The sequence below is a fragment of the Humulus lupulus genome, chromosome 3 (assembly GCF_963169125.1).
Source record: "Humulus lupulus chromosome 3, drHumLupu1.1, whole genome shotgun sequence".
NCBI classification, from domain to species: Eukaryota; Viridiplantae; Streptophyta; class Magnoliopsida; order Rosales; family Cannabaceae; genus Humulus; species Humulus lupulus.
This window is the reverse complement of record NC_084795.1, coordinates 271,481,425-271,494,055: the sequence shown is the minus strand read 5'-3', so window position 1 is coordinate 271,494,055 and position 12,631 is coordinate 271,481,425. Positions and strand designations below refer to the sequence as shown.

General features: G+C 30.9%; 2 protein-coding genes across 2 annotated transcripts; both read right to left on the bottom strand.

Moving 5' to 3' along the window:
- Positions 1 to 290: 290 nt before the first annotated feature.
- On the bottom strand, positions 291 to 1,811 carry LOC133824226 (peroxidase 4-like). Its single transcript, XM_062257093.1, has 4 exons — positions 1,512 to 1,811; positions 1,208 to 1,399; positions 963 to 1,128; positions 291 to 875 (listed from the first exon to the last, which is right to left on the bottom strand). The coding sequence occupies exons 1-4, from the start codon at positions 1,746 to 1,748 to the stop codon at positions 478 to 480; spliced, it is 993 nt and encodes a 330-aa protein (XP_062113077.1). The 5' UTR covers positions 1,749 to 1,811; the 3' UTR covers positions 291 to 477.
- A 3,897-nt stretch (positions 1,812 to 5,708) lies between these two features.
- On the bottom strand, positions 5,709 to 9,215 carry LOC133825708 (uncharacterized). Its single transcript, XM_062258616.1, has 4 exons — positions 7,247 to 9,215; positions 6,754 to 6,898; positions 6,542 to 6,632; positions 5,709 to 6,458 (listed from the first exon to the last, which is right to left on the bottom strand). Exons 1-4 carry the CDS (start codon positions 9,213 to 9,215, stop codon positions 5,709 to 5,711), a joined length of 2,955 nt encoding a protein of 984 aa, XP_062114600.1.
- Positions 9,216 to 12,631: the final 3,416 nt, after the last annotated feature.

Below are 12,631 nucleotides of genomic sequence, written 5' to 3'. Positions count from 1 at the left end.
TCATTCACTCGAAGAGAGAAATCACTACCATATTTGTTCTTTAATTGGATTTTGTACCATATCAACTTTATATCCACTTGGTCTAACTGTCATTCCCGAACAGAGTATGTCACTTTCAATATTAAAAAATCATGCAATGACGCTTTTGAATATCAATAAATGATTTATTTATGTTTTTATATACTTTTACCGAAGCTTAAAAGCATCAGTAAAAATCAATCTTTTTTGTAGTGATGAGCCCCCACCTAAATATTAAAGACCTAATCAATATTAATATAAAATATATGGTGTGGTCACAAATAATTATTATTTCAAATTTGTGTTACAAGAAATTATGAAAAATTTGTTTATTACAATTGAGTAGCCGTGGAAAGGGCAAGTAGTATATATTTGAAATGAATGTAATAATTTTAGGGTAAAGAAAAATAATAGACAATTTTATGAAGCATATACATATAAAAATGTGTGTGTATTGTTTTAGTTGACAAGAGAGCAAATCCTCCTTATTTGTCCAGCTGAACCAGTGAGAGGCTGAATATCACCCATTTTGATCATGGCAGATGCAAAATCAGTCCTAAAAGTTTTAGGGTTCTTGCTGTACTCAGTGACAATGGCATCAGTGGATCCACCACTGAAGAGGACTTGGTCTGACTCAAGAAGGCCTTTCTTCTGAATCAAGTTCTTGAAGTAATTGCTGTCAAAGGAATTGGGTGTCACCAAATCAAGTGCTGCCAGCATGGCATCAGCTTGAGGTGAGCTAGTGGCAGGACAACGGCGTTGGCGAGTTCTAGCAAAGTTAGCATCAATATCACTCTTGCTGTTGTATATCCTTGAACGAAATAACCCGCACTGGGCTTGTCCAATCGTATGCGAACCTACGTACATATATGTATGTATATTAAATCTCAGTACCAATTAATATATGACCATGCATCATGTGTATGTAAATATGTATATATTACCTGATAGAGCAACCATGTCTCTGGCACTAAGATCTTTGCTTTCAAATAAATCAATCAACTCTTTAAGGCTTGCTGTGAAAAGAGGAAGATCTTTCTCAGCTTGAGATTTGCTTGCTGTGATAGAGTCTCTTCTTCCGAGCTTCACATCCCATGATGGACCACTCACCTGAATTATATAATATATATAAATTAGAAGATTATTATAAATCCATTCAAATAATATATATAGTAATTATATGACTTACAGCAACAGTTGCATCTCTTGCTGCCACGGCAAGTATATCCGCACAGGAAACAACTCCTGGGCAAATCTTCTCCACTGCAGACTTAGCATCTTCTATGACATTAAAACCTCTCGCAGAGTCCTTATTCTGAAGTGCGTTTTGCTCACTTGTAATGGAGTCCGAGTCATTCAGTAAAATGGATGCATCACAACCCTGCAAAAGTACAAATAAAATTATATTAATTTGTTTTTGATAATATATTAATGAGGAAGATATATAATAATCATATGATCATATATATATATATTATATGTATCGTACATACATGAACAAAGCAGTCATGAAAGTGAAGGCGGATGAGAGAAGCTGCCATGCGACGCTCACGCGAAACAGCTCGGCCGATGGAAGATCGGATGGTGGAGAGAGCTTTGGGACAGGTGCGATCGTAGAATGTTGATGAAGACAGTTTAGAAGCTATGCATGTTGTAGAGCTAAGTAGAAGCAACAGCGTCAATGCATGCATAATTCTCAAGTACCTTTCTTTACCCATCGAATAATCCATCGATATATCTTCTTTAATTGTAAGAAAATTATGAACAATAAATGTTTGGTTGGTGAAGAAAGATTAAAGAGAGCTCATCGTTTTATAGCATAGCTAGTGTACATTATGGAAGTCTTCTTTTGTGTGTTTAGGACAAATTATGCATTGTCGGCTTTGGTTGCCCAGCATATATATATATTTATTTAAATCTATATAACTACTTACGTAAAGAAGAAGGATAAGAAAGTCCAAAAGAGGAATATATAAATATATATATATATTTAAATTTATTGACTCTTCCATAATATGAGATAAGTTTTGTTATGCTGGTTTTATTAGTCACTTCTGTGTGGCGTGTGCAAAAATATTTGTTCATATATATAATTGTATTTAGATTTAAAGTTTTTTCTAAAATGTTTTCATAAAAAAACGTTCAACTAAATTTGACAACACACGTACATAGCTTTTTATTATAGATTGCATCCTTGGATACTATGCTAGTTGGCCTTTGGCATTTTCTTGGCTAGCAAAATTATACTTTTTATTTCTAATAATTTCTTTGGGGTTAGTGCATAATATCCCACGTTTTACATTATTCATACACAACCCGACAAAATTATTCTAATTGAAGAGGCGTAGTGGACAATTTCATCTGCGACACTTCTATTTGTCTTAGTTTGAAACTTTCACACCCTTCCTTATTAGGATAATTACACCAATATCATCACTTTGACACTATTATTAGAGTAATTAACACCAAAATTAAAAAATAAAAAATAAAAACTTTAAATCAATTTTAAATTAAATAAAGATTTCCAAAAAACTTAAAAAAAATTAAAAAAAAAAGTTCTATTAAAATTCCATAATTTTACTTTTCTACTCTTTCTCACTAACCAAATACCCTCATCAAAACCCATCAGTTTATAATATTTTCCTAAATCTCGTATTTTTCCACACTTTCCATCACTCTCTCCAATCGAACAACTCCAACAAAACTTAGATAAACAACAAAAGACGCACACAACCAATAGAACAATTTCATCACTTAAATACAGATAACCCAGATATGATAAATCGTCAACAATATCCTCAAAAATAAATCTTACACACCTAGATTAGATTTGAAATCAAATAATTATATAAATATCCAAATTTGGGTTGTGGGCATTGATGACTACTCAGAGGAAGATGTCGGAGGAGATTGGACCATCACTGTCAAAGGGCTGGGCTACACAAACACGGAAGGGGTAAGGCTAGGGTGTGCGAGGATGCAAAAGGGGTCGGACTAGGCTAAGTGAGGACACGGGAGGGGGATTGGGATACACGAGGACGTCGTTGTCGGAGGGATGGGCTTCGCGAAGGGGTTGTTGTTGGAGGGAGGGACTGTGTGAAGACTGTAGGATCTTTGAATTTAAATCTAGATGCACTACAGGAAAACAAGCTATTACCGGCGGAGAAAACCGCCGGCAATAGTAAAAAAAACCGCCGGTAATACTTTTGCCGGCGGTTTCCGCCGGCAAAAATCCGCCGGTAAAAACCAGTTGGTAAAAGCCGTTATTACCGGCGGAATTAGCCTCCCGCCGGCAATAATTTGGTCAGAATTCACGTCTGACACATTATTACCAGCGGTTTCCGCCGGTAATAATCCGCCGGTAATTGTAAAATATATTTTTAAAAAAATAATTAATTTTTATAAATTATAATATAATTAATATTAAATAACTAAATTTATAATTAAAAAAATTTAGAAATAAAATCAATATTATTTAAATTAATATCCAAATTAAAAATACAACTTTAAAATACTAAAATTGTTTTTTCAAAATAAAAAAACATACACTTAAATTTAATAATAAATAATAAAACCTAAACTAATTATTATTGTCTTCATCAAAAGTTTCATTTAGAAAATCTTCAACATTCGTGCTTCGACTCAAACCTTCATGAGACTGTGGTGCTGGTGGCGAAGGATAATATGGCCGATGCTGTGGGCGAATCAAAGGAGACTGCTGCTGTTGTTGATTCGGAGAAGTGTAGTACTGCTGATTATAAACGGGCTGCTGTGTCGATCCTCCATAATGAGGATATACCGGCTGCTGCTGCATGAACGACCCAAATTGACCATACATAGGTTGTTGTTGCTGTTGCTGCGGTAATCCTCCAAACTGACTTCCCATAAGTTGTGTCTGAGGAAACTGGGAAGAAAGTCCAAACATATAATTAAAAAGTGGCGACTGAGAGGAACCACCAGATATGTTTGGAGAATTTTGTTGTGGTTGCTGTGGCATCGACGACGTCCCCGAGCTTTGATTAGATGTACTACCTTGTTGTTGAGAAGGTAAGAACTGCTGCAATAAACTTTCATAACGTGGGTCATGGAGGGAAGAATCAGTCTGCAAATTTCCTAACTCGACCTTATCACGCATCTTAACCCACATCTTAGCCAAAACTCCCATCATCTCTGGAGTCACATTAGTAGGAACTTGTGACTGAGTTTGGCTTGAACTTTGACTTGTGGAGCTAGATGCTGATTTCTTCCCTTTGCCTCTAGGCCTGTATCCCACTCCTATTTGATAATCAGACTTCGAGCCAAGGACTTTATCCATAACCTGATACTGTATTGATTTAGCAGTAGAACCTTCACTAGAAGCAGATTCCGAACCTGACCGACTACTTTGAATATTTTGCCTCTCCATCTCTTGGGTCATTTGTTCCTGCCAAAAGAAAATGTTAAAAAACCAATATTACTATAATTTAAGATCAATAAAGAAAGAAAAAACTTTAACTTACATGTAGTTCTTTGCAAGTTTCGCTAACCCAAGTCTTCGTAGATTTTTTTATATGAGTATCTCTCCAAGCATCAATAGCATGATCATCAGGTTCATCCTACAAAATAATAGTGTTAGTTTAATTAATAATATAATAATATCAAATAAAGTTAAGTATTTTACTTACATATTCGTTATGGATTGCTGCCATTGATTTAGAGCCTTGCGTCGACAAATACTTCATTTCCTTTCTATTTTTCTTGTTCTGCGTGGATCGCGCTACAAACTTTGGGCTCAGAAACAAATCGACGATTTCTTTCCAGCTCTCCTTCGAGCACAAGTCAGGAATAGCATTGAGAGCACTATCCAAATCATTCGGATTTCCAGAATAATATTTTTGGAAATGAGAATGCCTAATATTCTTTCTCTCTGAATATCTGTTGCGCATCTCCGTATACAGAGTTCCCATAACTCTTTCAGGTTCTGGATGCCCATCGATATTATAGTAATACTAAAAAAAAAAATTGTTAGTTTAAATTTTTATAGACTAAAATGTATAATATAAAAAAATTATATATTTTTTTTTACCTTCATCTTTTGAATGACCTGGTCTTTATATTGCTGAGGAGCATCTTTAAAATCTAAATAATGTCCCGACAATAGTAATGTAACTTCAGTACTCAATTGACGAACAAAAGCTTGGTGCTCAGTACCAACCACTTTGTCTGTCGCCGGATCAAGTTGCAATTCAAGTGGTTTGCCAGCATCCCGCCTTCGTTTTTCAATATTAACATTACTGGCAGGGCCACGTCCCCTCCTTCTTGCAGGACGATCTATTAATTTGTTTAATACATAAAAATAAAAATATTAGTAAATCTTAAACATTTAAACATATTGCGATTATAATATATCCCATAACTAAAATTTAGATATTAACCTGACTCGCAAGTTGAGGGTATCCTGCTAGGATCTGTGGGGTCTTGACCACCACCATCTCCACCGTGATGGGATACTATATCAGCTGACATGTCTCTTGTATTCATAAATATTTAAGATTTAATAATAAGAATAGAAATCAAATTTAAGATTTAATATCATCAAATTTAATTAAGTAATGAAATAACATTAAACAAAATCAATATCAGCATAAATTGGAAAATACAAATCAAATTCAAATTTTTGTGTTTGTTACAAAGGTAATCATTACATAAAACTAATAATCACTATCGCTTCCATCATTAACTAAATTAGCATTAACATCATCTTCACAAAAATCAATTAATAAATCATCTTCTTCATCTAATTCTTCATCTGCTTCTTCATCGCCTAACTCGTGATCCTCTTGACTAACATTTAAATTTTGTACTGTACTAATGTCAATCAAATTTTGAGTAGGTAGCATAACCAACTCGCCGAGATCCACAGTCAACACAAAATTTGATGAGCTAATATCATGTACCACATCAATGTCTGAATTAGCTTCACAGTTCTCGACGTCCCAAATTTGTCGATGGTTTACACCCTCAACAACTTTCCACTGATTTCCTCTAAGTAAATCATCGAGATAAAATACTTGCTTCTCTTGATTTGCAAGTATATATGGGTCATCCTTGTACCATTCCCCGTTAGTGTTTATACTAGTAATATTATTCTCTATAATAATTTTCTTCCTTCTTGGATCTGTATTAAACCACTTACACTTGAACAATGTCAAAGAATATGTGCCAGTAAATGTTAACTTTAATACTTCTTCAAGTATTCCATAATAGTTAAAATCTTCTGTTCCAGCAACAAATACTCCACTGTTTTGAGTGCTCCTCTTTAAATCTCGTTTGGTTGACATAAATCGAACACCATTCACTATACAACCTTCGTAATAAGCTCCTAAATGATCTGATCCAGATGCTAAAGCTAGCAACTCGTCACCATTATCTAACGATCCAAGCTTTTGTAAGTCGTATATCTAAAAGAATGAATAAAATTATTATAGAATTGAAAAAAATACTTAAAAGGATGAAAGAATATAGGGTAGGTTTTTTTTTTCACCTTCTTGTGAAACCATCGCTGAAAATATTTCTTATGCAAAATGTTATGATCTCCATCCTGATATTTGTGTTTGATTTCTTCTAAGTGTTCACTATAAATAAGAACAAAAATTTTGAATCAGTTGAAAGCATTTTCAATGAAATAAAAGAAACTTTTGGGAAGAAACTTACTCCAAATATTTCTGAATTTCAGGTGAATTGTTGTATATGTACCACTCTGCTTGTTCACGAGTCACACGATCAAGAGGCTTTAGAGTTTCTTTTGTTATAGGTCGACATTGCGATTGAAATACAAAAATATTTCTTGGTGTCACCTCATCTTCATTGCGATCAAGACGATTAAATCTTGTTTCAACACCTTTGAAATACATCGAACAAAATGTCAAAGCCTCATCTGCAACATAACCCTCGGCTATCGACCCTTCAGGACGAGCTTTATTTCCAACGTAATTCTTTAATTTTTTCATGTATCTTTCAAAAGGATACATCCAACGCATAAATACCGGTCCACCCAGAATTGCTTCTTCAGGCAAATGTAAAATCAAATGCACCATTATATCAAAAAAGGCTGGAGGAAATATGAGTTCCATTTTACATAATATTAGAATAAGATCTTTTTGTGCTTCCTCCATATCGCTAACCTTTATAGTTCTTGCACAAATTTGCCTGAAGAAGTTACATAACTCAGAAATGGTAGTCGATATACTCTTTGAAAGAAACTTGCGAACACCCACTGATAGTAATCGTTGCATTATTACATGACTGTCGTGGGACTTTAAACTGCTGATATTTGTTAAATCAGCATTTACTTTCTTCTTTAAATTGGAACAAAAATTATCTGGAAATTTCACATCTCGAATAAATTTACAAAACTGCATTCTTTGATCAGATGTGAGAACATAAGGGGCATGAGGCTTCATTAACTTTCCGCTGTCATCTTCATATATCCACAACGATTCCCTTACTCCAAACTTTTTCAAATCATGTCTTGCATTAGTGGTGTCTTTGGATTTATCATTATCCAAGATAGTGCCTAACAAACTATCACACACATTCTTCTCCACATGCATGACATCAATGTTCTGTTTTAAAGTGTTCGAAAACCAATAATCAAGCTCATAAAATATGCTTTTCTTCCTCCAATTTTGATCTTCTGCAATACGCCTACGTTTGACACCTCCAAACATCTCGTGTTTTCCAGGAACTTGTGGTACAAGTTTGTTTACTTGTTCTAATATTTCGTCACAAGTAAAACGTCTTGGTGGACGTCTTCTCTCGATTTTTCCGTCAAACTGAGTGTCTCTTCTCATTCGATGGTTACTTGGAAGGAATCTTCTGTGACCAATGTAGGATGTCTTACCGATTACTCGAACAGAAGTTGTGTCTACATTACACGTCGGACAAGCTTTGTATCCTTGACCACTCCATCCAGATAAATAGCTACGAGCAGGAAAATCGTTAACTGTCCACAATAAGGTTGCACGCAACTTGAACATAGTGTTGGTTATACTATCTCTTGTATCGACACCATTAACCCACAACTCCTTTAACTCATCCACCAATGGTCTCAAGAATATATCCATGTCCTTTCCCGGTGATTTTGGTCCAGGAATAAGAATGGATAATATGAAATTATTATCTTTCATACACATCCAAGGTGGAAGATTGTAGTTAGCCAACACCACATGCCACATACTATATGCTTGACTCATGTTGCCAAACTGATTGAAACCATCTGCAGCTAAACCTAAACGAACATTCCGAGGTTCACTAGCAAAATCAGGATGTTTGGCATCGAAATCCTTCCACGCTAACCCATCCACTGGGTGTCTCATTATCCCATCGTCTTTTGATTTCCCAGTATAGTGCCATAACATTTGCTTCGCTGTAAGTCTTGAACTGTACAGTCTTTTTAATCGCGGAGTCAATGGAAAGTAACGCATCACCTTATGTGGTACCTTTTTTCCATCCGTTTTTTCAGGAGAAATCCATCTACTACTTCCGCAAATTGGACAAGTCTCTTTAGTTGAATGCTCTTTGTAAAACAAACAACAGTCATGTTCACATACATGAATTGACTCGTACCCTAACCCTAATTTCTGTAATCTTTTTTTAGCCTCGTAGTAGGTTGATGGAATTTTATTTCCCTTCGGAAATGCAAGCTTTAGTAATTTCAGTAATTCATCGAAGATTTTATTCGGAATCTTGCCTCTAACTTTCAAATGCAATAATTTTGCTAAAAAGTTAAGAGAAGATATCCAATTACAACCAGGATATAACTCAACCTCTATCTCGTCAAACAGATCGTCATAAAATTGTCCCGCCGCAGGATTATTTTCAACTTCTTCGGTTGTAGGTAGAAGGAAGTCTTCGACCATCGGAATCATCTCATCAACATCATCATCGTTGGTGTCCACCACATTGGCAACATCTGCTTCTGCTTCACCGTGATATATCCACTTCTCGTAACCTTGATGAAAACCCCAATCGAATACGTGTGCTTTCACCATAGGTAAAGTTTCAAGCCTATTGTTTATGCATCTAACACACGGACACCTAATTCTACCAGAGGAATCCTTATATTCCGACGCCATCGTCAAGAAAGCTTGTAGACCGTTCCAATATTCTCGACAAGCACGATTTCTCAATGTCGTCCAAGTCTTGTCAATCGCCATCGAAAGTGTTATAAAAGTATATAAGTTTACGATATGTGAATAGTCTTATATTTTAAAGTGTTACAAAATGTTTATAATAGTCTATTATAAACATTTAATAGTTTTATGCTATTTTATGTTTTGTCATCATATTTTATGCTATTTTATCTAATTTATCCTAATATTATTTATTTATTTATTTATTATTATCTAATGTTTACTAAAAAATTAATTATTTAATTAATTAGTTAATTATTATCTAATTTTTCCTTTACATAAAATAAATTATTTAATTAATACTTAATTATTTATTTATTTATTTATTTATCAAATTATTAAACATATTATTAATTTAAATGTTTACTTATTATTTAATTAATTAGTTAATTCTTATCTAATTTTTCATTTATTTAAATAACTTATTATTATCTAATGTTTACTAATTATTTAATTTATACTTAATTAATTAATTAATTGTCTATTATCTAATTTTCCATTTACTAAAAAATTATTTATTTAATTAATACTTAATTATTTATTTATTTAATATTCATTTAATTATTTATTTATCATATTATTAATTTAAATATTTCCTAATTATTTAATTTATTATTAATTAATAATAATTAAATTAATTAATTACTAAATTAATTAATTATTTATTTATTTATTTAATTATTTATCTATTATCTAATTTTTCCTTTACTTAAAATAAATTATTTAATTAATACTTAATTATTTATTTATTTATCATATTATTAATTTAAATCTTTCCTAATTATTTAATTAATTATTAATTATTAATAATTAAATTAATTAATTACTAAATTAATTAATTATTTAATTATTTATCTATTATCTAATTTTTCCTTTACTTAAAATAAATTATTTAATTAATACTTAATTATTTATTTATTTAATATTCATTTAATTATTTATTTATCATATTATTAATTTAAATCTTTCCTAATTATTTAATTAATTATTAATTAATAATAATTAAATTAATTAATTACTAAATTAATTAATTATTTATTTATTTATTTATCTATTATCTAATTTTTCCTTTACTTGAAATAAATTATTTAATTAATACTTAATTATTTATTTATTTAATTATTTATTTATCATATTATTAATTTAAATCTTTCCTAATTATTTAATTAATTAGTTAATTATTATCTAATTTTTGTTTTATTTAAATAAATTATTATTATCTAATGTTTACTAATTATTTAATTTATACTTAATTAATTAATTATTTATTTATTTAATTAGTTATCTATTATATAATTTTTCCGTTATTTAAATAACTTATTATTATCTAATGTTTACTAATTATTTAATTTATACTTAATTAATTAATTATTTATTTATTTAATTAATTAATTATCTATTATCTAATTTTTCATTTACTAAAAAATTATTTATTTAATTAATACTTAATTATTTATTTATTTAATATTCATTTAATTAATAATAAATAAATTAATCATTTATTTATTTATTTATTCCACATATTTAATTATAACTATTTTAAAAGCTGAATAATTAATATGTAATTAATTGAAATTATTTTTATTTAATTAATTATATAACTACTCTTTTATATAATTACTTAATAATTGTTTACATATATTATTTAATACTTACTTTTTAATAAATACATTTTTAATTATTTAATTTTTATTATTCTCATATCAATTCCTATCTAAGTTATTAAAATAACTTTTTTCTATAATTTAATATTTATTATATTATTTTTAATATTTTATTTATCTACCATTAAACTATTTTTTTAATAATAACAATTTATTAATAACAAATTTATTAAAATCTAAACTTCATAATATTAAAATAATTTTAATTAAACTATAACAAAAATACATTATAACATTCTAACAATATAATAACAATTTAACAATAATAAAAAATTATCTATTAATAATATCTAACAATATTTTAATATTCTTTAAAACTAAATAAACAAAATAAAAATGTATGAAATACAAAATTACTTACCTGTAGTCCAACAATAGCAAGATTCAGTACTCCCAATGAAGCCCTGAAATATAAACATATATATATATATATATTAGTTGTAAGTTAATGGAATATTTAAATTCAATATATATATAATTAAGAAAATTGTTCATAACCAAATATTAACCCAAACTTTTTATTATATATGTATTTGATTAAAAATACAATCAGCCAAAAAAAATATGAAAATATATACATGATATTAGAAGAACAGAAAATTGTAATTATAACCCAACTCAAAAATATAACTCAAACAACATCAGAAAAATATAATAGATTACAACAAAAAACATATAACTACATACCCAGACCGATTGTGATGAAATAATGCTGAATACAATCCCAAAAAGCTTTTGAAAATGGTGGATATTGCCACTGGTATGCGTTCGGATATGTGGAGAGTTTTTGAGAATTTTTGACACTCGGACGAACGGAGGCGAAGAAGACGGATGGGCAGAATATATAGAATATTATTGCCGGCGGAGGTCCGCCGGCAATAATAGTCCCGCCGGTAATAGTATTTAACGGAAATATTTTTATTATTATTACCGGCGGAGCCCGCCGGTAATAATCCGCCGGCAATAAGCGAAAATTAAATTGGGCGGCAGGTTTACCGCGTGAATAAAATCGGATTATTGCCGGCGGATTATCCGCCGGTAATAATAGATTTTCCGCCGGTAATAATTAAATAATTTAAAAAATAAAAAAAAAATTAAAAAACATGATTAATACCGGCGGACTCAGTTTTCCGCCGGTAAAGATAGTATTATTACCGGCGGACTGACTCCGCCGGTAATAGTTCCGCCGGTATACACGTTTTTGTTGTAGTGATGCATACTTCCTATTATTTTCCCAAAAACATAGTATAAACAAATAATAACATGACATACATATGAACAATAGATTTGTAAATTAACATAAACACTGTTGACGCGATTTTTCGCCAACAGTGAATTATGAAAATAGTTGGGATCGATTAGTGCTTAATGGTAAACCGTAATAAGAAAATGATACTTTCAAACACTAGAAATGAAATATCAAGAACACTCATCCCTTTTTACGTGGTTCGGAGGTTAAAATCTCCCTAGTCCACGAGTTTGTATAATTATTGTTTATCTCTCTCCACTACTACAAATATAGGCTTTCTCTGCGGGTTTTTTTAAACAATAAATAAAAAGCACAGTGAAAAGGTTTGACAGAGTCAAAAAAAGTATATTTAATGTCCGCGCCCTATTTTATTGCGGTTTTTAAAAAAAACGCAGTGAAAGTTTTGAATGGGACACTTTTCTCCGCGGTTTTGGGTATAAAACCGCGGAGAAAGGTGGTCTCCACCCACTAAAGCCCAAAAACCTATTTTTCCCACTCATTTCTCATCTTCTTCTTTGTTGAAGTCA

Bases quoted from the DNA above. Each gene is read 5' to 3' on its own strand.
- LOC133824226 (XM_062257093.1), bottom strand. From the start codon at position 1,748: ATGGATTATTCGATGGGTAAAGAAAGGTACTTGAGAATTATGCATGCA. The intron at 1,400-1,511 runs GTATGTACGATA...GTACTTTTGCAG, and splicing joins TTCATGACTGCTTTGTTCAT to GGTTGTGATGCATCCATTTT. The intron at 1,129-1,207 runs GTAAGTCATATA...TATATAATTCAG, and splicing joins CAAGAGATGCAACTGTTGCT to GTGAGTGGTCCATCATGGGA.
- LOC133825708 (XM_062258616.1), bottom strand. From the start codon at position 9,215: ATGGCGATTGACAAGACTTGGACGACATTGAGAAATCGTGCTTGTCGA. The intron at 6,899-7,246 runs GTATATCGACTA...TGTATTTCAAAG, and splicing joins TCGCAAGTTTCTTTCAAAGA to GTGTTGAAACAAGATTTAAT. The intron at 6,459-6,541 runs GTGAAAAAAAAA...TCATTCTTTTAG, and splicing joins AGCGATGGTTTCACAAGAAG to ATATACGACTTACAAAAGCT.